This window comes from Musca domestica, unplaced genomic scaffold (genome assembly GCF_030504385.1).
Source record: "Musca domestica strain aabys unplaced genomic scaffold, Musca_domestica.polishedcontigs.V.1.1 10, whole genome shotgun sequence".
NCBI classification, from domain to species: Eukaryota; Metazoa; Arthropoda; class Insecta; order Diptera; family Muscidae; genus Musca; species Musca domestica.
In genome coordinates this window covers 8,834,196-8,845,112 of record NW_026712115.1, presented here as the reverse complement: position 1 = coordinate 8,845,112, position 10,917 = coordinate 8,834,196, and the positions used below count along the sequence as shown (strand labels likewise).

The following is a 10,917-nucleotide window of genomic DNA, read 5'->3' as shown; positions in this document are numbered from 1 at the left end:
TTAAAAAAAAAAATGTAAAAATTATGGCGTTTGACTTTGTTGCAGTATATTTACCTCATCTTGTATAGCTATAGCTAACATATGTATGTTTCATCCGATTTGATGCTAAGTCCCCCACATGCGTAATATACATTCCACAACAATGATATTTGATACCGGACATCAGATACAGCTCGAAAAATCAAATTTTATCAAGATCGGTTCCGATTTTTGGGTACCTTCGATGTACATCTTCATCCGATTTTATGGTTATTGTCCACCATATATGTAATATCAGCCCAAAGTGGATAGGTTTTTTTATATTCAAGCGAATTTTACCATTTAGTGAAATTCAGTCCGGTATATCTATTACCCCAAAAAAATATTTTTTAATGTTATTTGACATCAGAGATCCCATCAGAGCCATAATGCACATTCAAATTAGGTTAATAGTTTTTTTATTACGGGAGATCTACTATATACGCATAGTGGTGTAGGGTATCATATAGTCGGTCCCGCCAGACTTTTGACTTTTCCTTACTGTTCTTTTTTTAACAAAATCCTCGTTGTATCTCAATATTTTCAACAAAGAAGTAAAAACTTGGCTTTGAATTCCTTAACAATCACTGGATCTATTTTTTATGAAACATAGATTGAAGGAAAGCTTAAGATTTCACAAATCCAGCAAAATTATGAAAATATCTTTGCTGTTTAAAAGTTATTGATTTTGGGCCAGGGAAAATGTTTCTTAAGCACTGTGCGCCGTAAGCAAATTCAAATTTTTGTCACAGCAATTAATACAAAAACAGTCATTTATTAAATTGAATCATTAAAAAAAAAAAACAATAAATATTCTGTACAAAACAAAAACAACAATATTTAAAGAAATAACATATTTCATCCGATGCTCTCGATTTACTTGAATTCGATTTTATTGACAAATTCCGCAAAATCAATGTACAGCATTACGGGTGCCTCCAATGCGGCAAAGTGGCCGACTTGATTGAAGTATTTGCTGTGGATCAAATTTGGATACTTATCCAACAACTGCCAGTCGAGAGCTGGTGGCAAATCATAGCGGAAACGGGCACAACCCATTGGCACTGGCGTTTGGACACGTTCCAATTGTAAGCCCAAATATTCCTTTTGCATGTTCTCCTTGTAGAAGCGGCCTGCAGTGGTGGCACTGTTGGTCAGATAATAAATCATGACATTGTCCAAAATCGCATCGAATGTGAACACTTTGCTGATGGCATCAAATCGTTGATTGTGGACCGGGCCAGTTGCCGCCTGAAATTTTTCAATGTAATACGAGGCAAGTCCAACTGGGCTAGTGAGCAGAGCTGTACCAATAGTATCGGGTTTGGTGGCTTGAATGTGGAAATAACCACTTTCTTCCAAATAGAATTTCAATTTTTCCGATAACGGGAAGTGATGGTCATGGAAAAAGCGGGACGGCAGGAATTTTTCGGGCATAAAACTGGCCACAATGCTCTTCATAATGGCCAGGGGAGTTTGCATCACGCACATATTTGAATGGTAGCCCAAAACGTTTTCCGGGAAAAGTGTGGCAACATTACTGCCAATAATGGAGCCCCAGTCGCCGCCTTGCACCAAGAACTTTTCAAATCCCAGACGCAGCATAAGATTACGCATAACAATGGCCATTTCGGCAGCATTGAAACCAACTTTGCGGGCGGGCTGAAAAAGGGTAAGATTGCATTATTGGATTCGCAAGATTTGAGTTTGTTAGACTTACATCTGACCAACCATAACCCACTAAGGATGGTGCAATAACTTCAAAGACATAGTCACTCATCTCAGCCGGTTCAGTCAGAATGGGAATGAAATCGTAAAATTCCCTCACCGAACCGGGCCAACCGTGCAACAAAAGTACAGGTAGGACTTTTTTCTTTTCCAAAGCATCAGCACTGGGTTTGGCATGAATGAAGTGGATTTTTAATCTGAAAAAAGGGAACAGAAAAGTGTAAAATTGCATATGAGTAAGGAAGCTACAATTAACCTTTGAGGAAATACAATTTAATTTAATGCTGCAGATACCATAAATCGGAAGTAAATGCAATAAAAAGTTTGCCTAATAGTATTGGATCTTAGAAAAAAGCCAAACCGATAAATACAAGCATTCGAGAAGTGTTTCTCCCATTCAGCAGAATTTATCACAAAACTTGGGCTTGTGTTCCTGAGCGTTTTAAAATAGTTTAATTGCCTAATTGAGGGATTGACTTTTTGATTTTCCCTGACATATTTAATACTGAAAATGGAATATATCGCCCCACGTTTAGGTATATTACTGTACATCAGTTGCCCCATATTTTCTCTTTTTGTTTTTTGCACGACAAATATTAGTTTTTCCTTTAGTTTTCAAGTTGATCATTTTCTTTATTGAAATGTATCAATACATTTTTCAACCTTGTTAGCCCTGCCAATTAAATGTCAAATTTACAATATGCACATTTCTGCTCGGCCAAATTCATGTAGCTAAAACAAGCAGAAATGTACACCACTCAGCGCCATTTTTTTCTCGAGAGAGCTGCAAGTTTTGCTAGTTTTTGGAGTACGGGAACGCGTTGTAGCAGAATTAGTGCTAATAAGTACTAAATTGCAGGTTCTGGAACACAACTAATGTTACAATCCCATGTAAAGCTACGTTTTCTATAACAATCTTTAAGGCGCTTCAAATAAATTGTTTTGTGAAAGGAAACGCTTTATTGTGTAGTAAATATTGATATATTCATAGTATATGTGCAATATAAATATTATATAGCATTGTACATTATATATTTCAAAAAGTATAGCGTTGCGTTTAAGTTTTAAAGTTGATGGGCACGCTTAAAATTCTGCTTCAAAATTGTTAATAACAAAATGTTAAAAAATCACCTTACATATGGCACTAACAACATGTGGAAGCCTAGCCTTTAGTGCGTAATACGGTATCTCCTGATACACAAACTTCCAACCACATAAATTTGAATATTATATTTCGGGTTCTTTGTGGGTAGATCAGCCGATAGCTTTTACTGCTAGTGCTTTTTTAATATTATTTTAATATAATTTATAACAAAAAAAAAAAAAAAAAAAAAATAAATAAATAAATAAATAAATAACTCATCCCAAATAAACTAAAATCAAAGTAGCTGCATTATAATTATGAAACATATTAAGTTCAGTGGAAATTCAAAGAGTTCACACAGGAACTGGATTCCGATCTTAGTTGTCTTTTGTTATCTACAGTTTTTTATTCAGCGAAGAATCTTCCATAACATACTATTCTTAATCGTCCACGTACATGTATATATTTTTGAAATTGGTATATATTTTTAATGAAAACAATTTGACAGCAAAAGAAGGCAGCAGTCACTTTTATCCTATCATCTTCGAAAATAGAACACTATAACAGTAACCGTTGCACGTTTCCTTTATAGTTTGAAATGCATTGGGATTATATTTCTCTGTAATATCAATTGTTAAAAAACATGGCATACATTAAGGCGGCTGTCTTTACGTTAAGGGGTTACCCCATTTGCAATTTTGGAAGCCCCAAATATTTAATCATTGGGAACCACCAGTTTTACTATTTTTACTGCTGATATTTATTAATTTTGGTATTTAGTGACTGAAATATCGGCGTTACTATGTTTACCAAAATATCAGGGAATATACATTTCAAATTGAAGAAGATCGATTGAGGTATGCTATTGAAAAAAAGGAATTCGTTGTGACAACGATAAAAATCAAAAATTTATTGACGAGGTTATTAGACAACTTGAAACCTAAATAATTATTCTTCTTGCATGCTTGAGAATAAATAAAGATTAAAAAGTCCAATAAGTAAACAAGTAAAAACAGTACAGAAAAGCCAAAGTCGAGATGGACCACTTTGCACATATAGTAGAGCTACATATAACAGATAAACTTTTTTATGGGGAATTTATGAGAATTAAAACATACCAAGTATGATGGGTTCTGAATGCGTATTATTCATAAAAATATATCCTATTTGAGCTGATATTGTACTTTTTAGGCAAAATAAACGTGAAAACGTGTGAATATATATTATGGGACCTATATCCAAATCTGAATCGATCTCTAAAAAACTTAACAGAAGTATTTCTCTGATTAAACGTATAGCTTTATCTTAATCGAATTTAACCAAATTTGATACACTTTCTGCCAGGCTAAATTCGTTCGTATGTGCCATTCAGTTCGGGTTTATATTTACCATATGGTGCACAATGAACTTCAAATCGAATAAATATATGTGTGGGAGCTATATCCAAATCTGAACTGATCTCGATAAAATTTTGCAAAAGTATTTCTAATATGTATTTGATATATTTCCACGAGTATCGTTGTTACGGAGTGCATATTACGGCTGTGAGAGAGAAATTTAACAAATCGGATGAAGAATATATTGGGAGCTATATCTAAACTGATTACCACAAAATTGGACACTCTTGTTTCTAGGCTCAATTTTGTTATTTGGACTAATATTGCATATTTAATGCATAAAAAAAGGCAAATCGGACGAACATATATGTGGGAGCTATATCTAAATTTTGATTATCTCCAACTTCAAGGGTTCGTCCTTGGACCAAACAAATGTTTTGTGCTAAATTTTATCTTGATCGGCAATAAATGTGTTTATTTGTTTACAAAAATACATGAACATACGGACGGACATGCGTAAATCGACTCAGAATGTGATTCTATACAGATCATCAATATTAACTATGGGCCTAACTCTATGTTACAAACAAATTCCTTTAAAAAATGAAGCTATAACTTTATGAATTTTGAATATTTGGTGTTACACGGGGCTATACGAAAACATGGACCTCTAAAGTAAATTATTTGCCAGAGAAGGGGGTGCCTTTTGCTCCAAACACACAATTTCAATCATCAAAATACCGAATATAGGGAGGTACCATTATGTACTGGAAATTGTCTGTCATTGGTTGTAGTAGTACTCCAAATACCAAATTCGATACGGTTCCGGTGAAAATTGTGACACAAATCAACAAAATACTGAATTTCTGAGGCACAATTACACGAGGACTACACAAAATCTCGATCTATATGCACAGTTCTATGCAAAGACGTTTGACGTTAATAGTAGTTTTCAGTTTTAGTATTGTCTGGGTAGAAAATTTCTGTGAGAGTGATTTGAAAACCCGATATTTTATCATTAAAAAAATTCAAAATTCATTCTCATACTAAATGGTTTTTGTGTTATGTATGACCTATCTTGAAGTTAGTTTACCATGATCGACTCAACTCTTTTTATATTTTTCAATGTTTATTTTCGTTTACAGTTTGAAATTGCACTGTCCGGCAATTTTCAAGCGAAATCATCAAGATATGCCAAAAGTATTGCATACTTCTAGGCATAGAGTTAAATACTGCCGTAAGTTTTGTTTTCATTCACGTTTAGATTTATTGGCAAGGAAGAACACAATATTCTACAATTGAATAATATCAATACGAAAATGCAATGCAGTCTAAGTATATTCGACAGGTGGCAATCAACTGTTTTCATTTTCCTTTTTTTCACGTTTCAAATTACCGACATTTTGCCACCAAAGTTTTCGACAAAAAGGATGGGTTCTATCACGACTAAACTATGTCTGCGAGCATATATGACTTTTCTTATTCTATTTTATGAACCAACCAAAAGAAAGTTCAGGCGCTGTTTTTTGCGTAGCAAAAGTTTATTGTCCACTCAAATTCGTTTATTATTAATGGCTCAATAAACAATTGATTGCTAGTTTAAATCACCCATTGCTGTTAACTTTTCACGCATATAAACGATTGAATTATTGATTTCGTTTTACTTACCCCTGAATTTCAGTTGTAAACTGTGGCAAACTATTTAGCAGAGCCTCACGTTCTGGCCATTTGGCCAAGTAGGTGTCACGCCAATATTTCACCACCTGTGTCATTGCCTCGGTGTTGTAGCCATATTCGAATTTCACACCTTCCAGAGGTTCAGTTAATTTTAATGTGCGGTTTAATTGTTTTTGTAAATCGGTAATGATCTGGAAAAAAATAGATGGAAGAAGAAAAACAAAATATATGTGAGAATACTGATGTTTTGGGTTGGAAATACAAGTGCTTATCAATCACAACAGTAGCATCCAATCAAATTGTAATGCGTTGTTGTTCACAACCATACGGTGCAACTTAACTATAGAAATCTAAGATTTTGCACAGAGCAGAATTTTGTCGGCAGACGGGTCAAATTCGAAGGTGGGCTATATCGTTCCATTATATCGTATAGACCCCAGATAACATTATATAGATGATTGGAGTCACTGTTTTAAAGGAATTGTTTAAAATTTAGTATTTGAAGTTCGTAATGAGTAGTTATCCCACTGGTGTCCGATTTCATTAGTCCGTGTATAACGAAAGATCCAATATTCTACATTATAATGATTTGGGGATAAATTTTGAAATAAACATCTCTAAAATTGGCATCTGAAGTTCGAAATGGGAATTAAACCATGTGACAGAAAATTGTCTAAATGGGTCTAGGTTTTCGTATATTATCCATATTACGGTATAACATTTCCCCAGATATTTTGATAATTATAGCAACCCTATATCTTAAGGTAAACAAGGCCTACAAAATTCGACAACTTTAAACATTATTCTATGGAACTGATGCTGATGTGCGGTTGTTGAGTTCGAGAAAAGGACCAAATTATCTGTCCGAATTGTCTGGAAGACTTTTGTCTTAAAAACGTAAGTTTAAAATATTAAGTTCCGTCGGGCCGAAGTTTTAGTATCCTCCACCTTCGGATAAAGAAAATATATTTTTATAAAAGTATCTGAATTCAATCGTGTTCCACTTTAAACTACAAATGCCTGTAAGACCGTTTGGATAATTCTGTTAAACTTTTCAAAAAATAGTAAATTGGGGAGGCCATTGTATGTGGACCATTCCAAAATGGGAACCTCTATAGCAGGGTTGGGCATATTGCACTAAATTTTTAGTGCACTAAGAATTAAATAATTAGTGGTAGTGCAATTTCTAATTCCACTACCACTAAAGGGTTAGTGGTAGTGAAAAATAAATTGCACTACCACTAACCCTTTAGTGATATTTAAAAAAAAAATTGCACTACCACTAAATTTTAGCGAAGCCAAAAAAGCACTATGTATATAATTATTATACCAGGTATAATGAAGTTTATTGAAGTGAGTAGGGAACAACAATCCAGAATATATAGTACATATTAATAAAATTTGATTACTTTTCTAAATAGCACTAATTTAGTGTTATTTTTTATGAAATACCACTAATTTAGTGCAAGTTTTTTTAAATACCACTAAATTTAGTGGTAGTGCTATTGAAATTTCACTACCACTAAAATTTAGTGGTAGTGCAATTTTTTTTTAAATATCACTAAAGGGTTAGTGGTAGTGCAATTTATTTTTCACTACCACTAACCCTTTAGTGGCAGTGGAATTAAAAATTGCACTACCACTAAATGAACAGTGATAGTGAAATGATTAGTGCACTAAAAATACAGTGCATTATGCCCATCTCTGCTCTATAGTCAATTCTATACTTCAAGGATTGTCATCTACCAAATCTTCCAATGTACCAAATTTGAAACAATTTCGTGGGTAAATGTGACTAGCTTTTTAAAAACACCGAATATCGGGAGGTACCGTTGTACCTATGTATACAATGTTGCGCCAACGGATCTAGAACGTATTATGACCAACAACAATCCATTTTTAGACAAATCCGTGAAAAAAATGTGGCGAAAATCATCAAAATGCCGGATATCGGGAGGTACCGTTATATGTCGGCTATACCAAAATATGGACCGATATATCTCATTTTCAACACCAACCATTCTAGTCATTATGAATATATATACTATATGGAGTCTATGGCGAATATTTAGGGATGTTACAAACGGAATGACAGAGTTAATATACCCTCCTTTCAAAGGTAGAGGGTACAAAAATTTTTATATAGGGAATATTATACATTTTGGATCTTAATTCAACATTATGGTGTTACATTCACATGTAAAGTGATTTTTTGATATTTAATAATTAACACTTTCGTAGCAGACTTTTTACTTAAGCGAAGCGCTGTTCTGTAAAAAATGTATACTTCAAATAAGTCTTATACTATGAATATATTAATAAATCATCTATATCTAGTTTTTTTGGTAATTTATAGACTCAAAAACTGCTGAACAGATTTTTCTAAATTCATCATTCACTCATCAGAATCGGAGGAAAATCCAAAAAAAATTATTTTTTGTATGGACATATCTATTGATCAGTATAGATGCAGTCTTCACATATGGAACGTGTGATGGGATGCGGTACAAAAATAAATTCGCCAAATTATATTGAAATCAGTTTAGATTATGATATAGTCGCCATGTATATTTTCGGCCGATTTCATATATTTGATGGACCAAACACGATATGCATCCACAATTTCAATGAAATTTGGAAGGCGTAACGGAATTTGGCACTACAATTAATTTGCCGAATTTTATTGAAATTGCTTCAGATTTGATTGTAGCTCCCATATATATACATATATTTTCGGCGGTTTCACATATTTTATGCACCAAACACGATATGTATGTCGGATTCTAATGAAATTCGGAATGAGTGATGAAATTTGGCACAAAAATAAATTTGCCAAATTATATTGACATTGTTTCAGATTTAAATATAGTTCCCATATACATTTTAGGCCGATTTCATGAATTTGGTGTACCGATTTCAATGAAATTTGGAGATCAAATTATATTGAGATCGGTTCAGATTTGGATATAGCTCCTATGTATATTTCCGACCGATTTCGTGTGTTTGATGGACAAAACACGATATTTATCTTCAGTTTCAATGAAATTTGAATTTGTAACGGAATTTGGCACAAAAATAAATTTGCCAAATGATATTGAAATCGGTTCAGATTTAGATATAGCTCCCATATAAATTTTCGTCCGATTTCACATGTTTTATCCACCAAACACGATATGTATGTCGGATTCTAATGAAATACGGAATGAGTGATGAAATTTGGCACAAAAATAAATTTGCCAAATTATATTGACATTTTTTTCAGATTTGAATAAAGTTCCCATGTACATTTTAGGCCGATTTCATGAATTTGATGCACCAAACACGCTTTGTATCCCCAATTTCAATGAAATTTGGAGAGTGTGATTGAATTTGGTCTTAATATTTATTTGCCAAATTGTATTGAAATTGTTTCAGATTTGGATATAGCTCCCACTCATATTTTCGGCCGTTTTCATGTATTTGATGGACCAAACACCATAAGTATTTCGGATTTTCGACCGATTTCATGTATTTGATATAAAAGTATTTTTTGTCAAATTATATTGAAATAGGTTCGGATTTTGATACTATTTTATTAGGAAACATAGTCCCACCATACATTTGCAATGGTATTAGGCTAATACGAGTAATAAAAGAATTTCACAACAATTTAATTGATTATTGCGGGGAAGCATTACAATAAAAATGTTTTTTTTTTTAATTATTGAATTTGTTTTTTTTTTTTTTATTTAAAAGCCACAAAATAATCATAAATAAAGTTTTAAATACATATCAAATCGAAAAGGGTAGCGAAGAGCCCCGAATTTAGCTAGTATAAACGTAAAACTCTACAGGGTTGCCCATATTCGACTGAAATTTGCGCACTTTGGGCCCATTCCAATCGACGAGGCTTGTAAGCAGGCAACATTCTTTGCGTCAATTGAATTTTGTAAGAATAATAACTTTTAAACTTTTGATTTATTTGATTTCATTTTAGTATTGCTTTCTCAGAATGGTAATCTCCAAATTTGAATTTGTTTATGGTGAAGGATACCAAAAAAGCTGTTCGATCAAGCTGAAACGCACATTGTACGAAAGGTAAACTGTAGCCAGCGAACTGCCATATTGTGGGACAAGATTACAAATATCACAATTTTTCTAATAATTTTTCACACAAAAAGTATTTTTTGTTTACCGCACATTGCTCTTTTTTGTCAATAAGCACTATTTTTCTCCATTTACAAGTTCATTTCACTTCACTTTTGATATGACCCAACATTTGCCTACTAACCTCTGGTTGAATTTTAATTGCAAACGGTTTAATGGTTTTATCTTCTTTGTAATTGGCTGCATCTCCGGGTCCCCAATATTTGTTCGTATCGAACTTGGGTAAGGGGAGTGGTCGAGTCACTTCATCGAACTTAAGATAACCGTAACCGATGAGAACACCGAACAGTGCCACAAATATTAGGAATTTCATTTCTTCCGACCGACCGACCGACCGTGTGTTCCCTTTCGAAATGTTTATTCTATTAAAGCGGGCGAAACTAAATGCCACTCGAGCAACGAATTATCAAAATTTGCCGGCAACGACGACTGCGACAACGTCGTCCGTGTATGAGCGAGTGTCTCTCCAAAGCGTTTGACAAACTGACTGCGTAAGCATTGTCCCCACAATTAAATTTGAAATAGATTGGGATGACTTTATTTATTTATTTTTTAATGGTTTTGGTTTTTTTACACTAGCCTACAATGACAAATAAAAGGCAAATAAATAAAAATAAAATTATTTTCTATTTTTTCCACTTTTAATAATAGCTTCACATTGGGGGACTAAATAGACTAAATTGTAGGGAAATTGCTTGTTTCCTTACAACAAACAATTAATATTAACTATGAACTTAATTTGTTGGGAACATGTGATATTTTTCTCACATATATAATGAGACTTGATTGACGGGTATTCGATAAGAAAGGGTTGAGTTGTGTCATTTATACCTTCTTTCAGCATTTGGTGATAGTTGTACCAAATTTTGTTCACATAGTAAGAACTTGGTTAATTCATTGGATTTGAATTAGTTTCAAAGTAATTTG

The 10,917-nt window shown here is 33.3% G+C and overlaps 1 protein-coding gene across 1 annotated transcript; it reads right to left on the bottom strand.

The window, feature by feature from the left end:
• Positions 1 to 773: 773 nt before the first annotated feature.
• LOC101900145 (juvenile hormone epoxide hydrolase 1) lies at positions 774 to 10,503 on the bottom strand. The gene is made up of 4 exons (XM_005182315.4): positions 10,115 to 10,503; positions 5,836 to 6,035; positions 1,739 to 1,943; positions 774 to 1,680 (listed from the first exon to the last, which is right to left on the bottom strand). Exons 1-4 carry the CDS (start codon positions 10,301 to 10,303, stop codon positions 895 to 897), a joined length of 1,380 nt encoding a protein of 459 aa, XP_005182372.1. The 5' UTR covers positions 10,304 to 10,503; the 3' UTR covers positions 774 to 894.
• Positions 10,504 to 10,917: the final 414 nt, after the last annotated feature.

Coding starts and splice junctions, on each gene's coding strand:
- LOC101900145 (XM_005182315.4), bottom strand. CDS start 10,303: ATGAAATTCCTAATATTTGTGGCACTGTTCGGTGTTCTCATCGGTTAC. Junction 6,036..10,114: donor CAATTAAAATTCAACCAGAG/GTTAGTAGGCAA, acceptor ATTTTTTTCCAG/ATCATTACCGATTTACAAAA. Junction 1,681..1,738: donor TGGGTTATGGTTGGTCAGAT/GTAAGTCTAACA, acceptor ACCCTTTTTCAG/CCCGCCCGCAAAGTTGGTTT.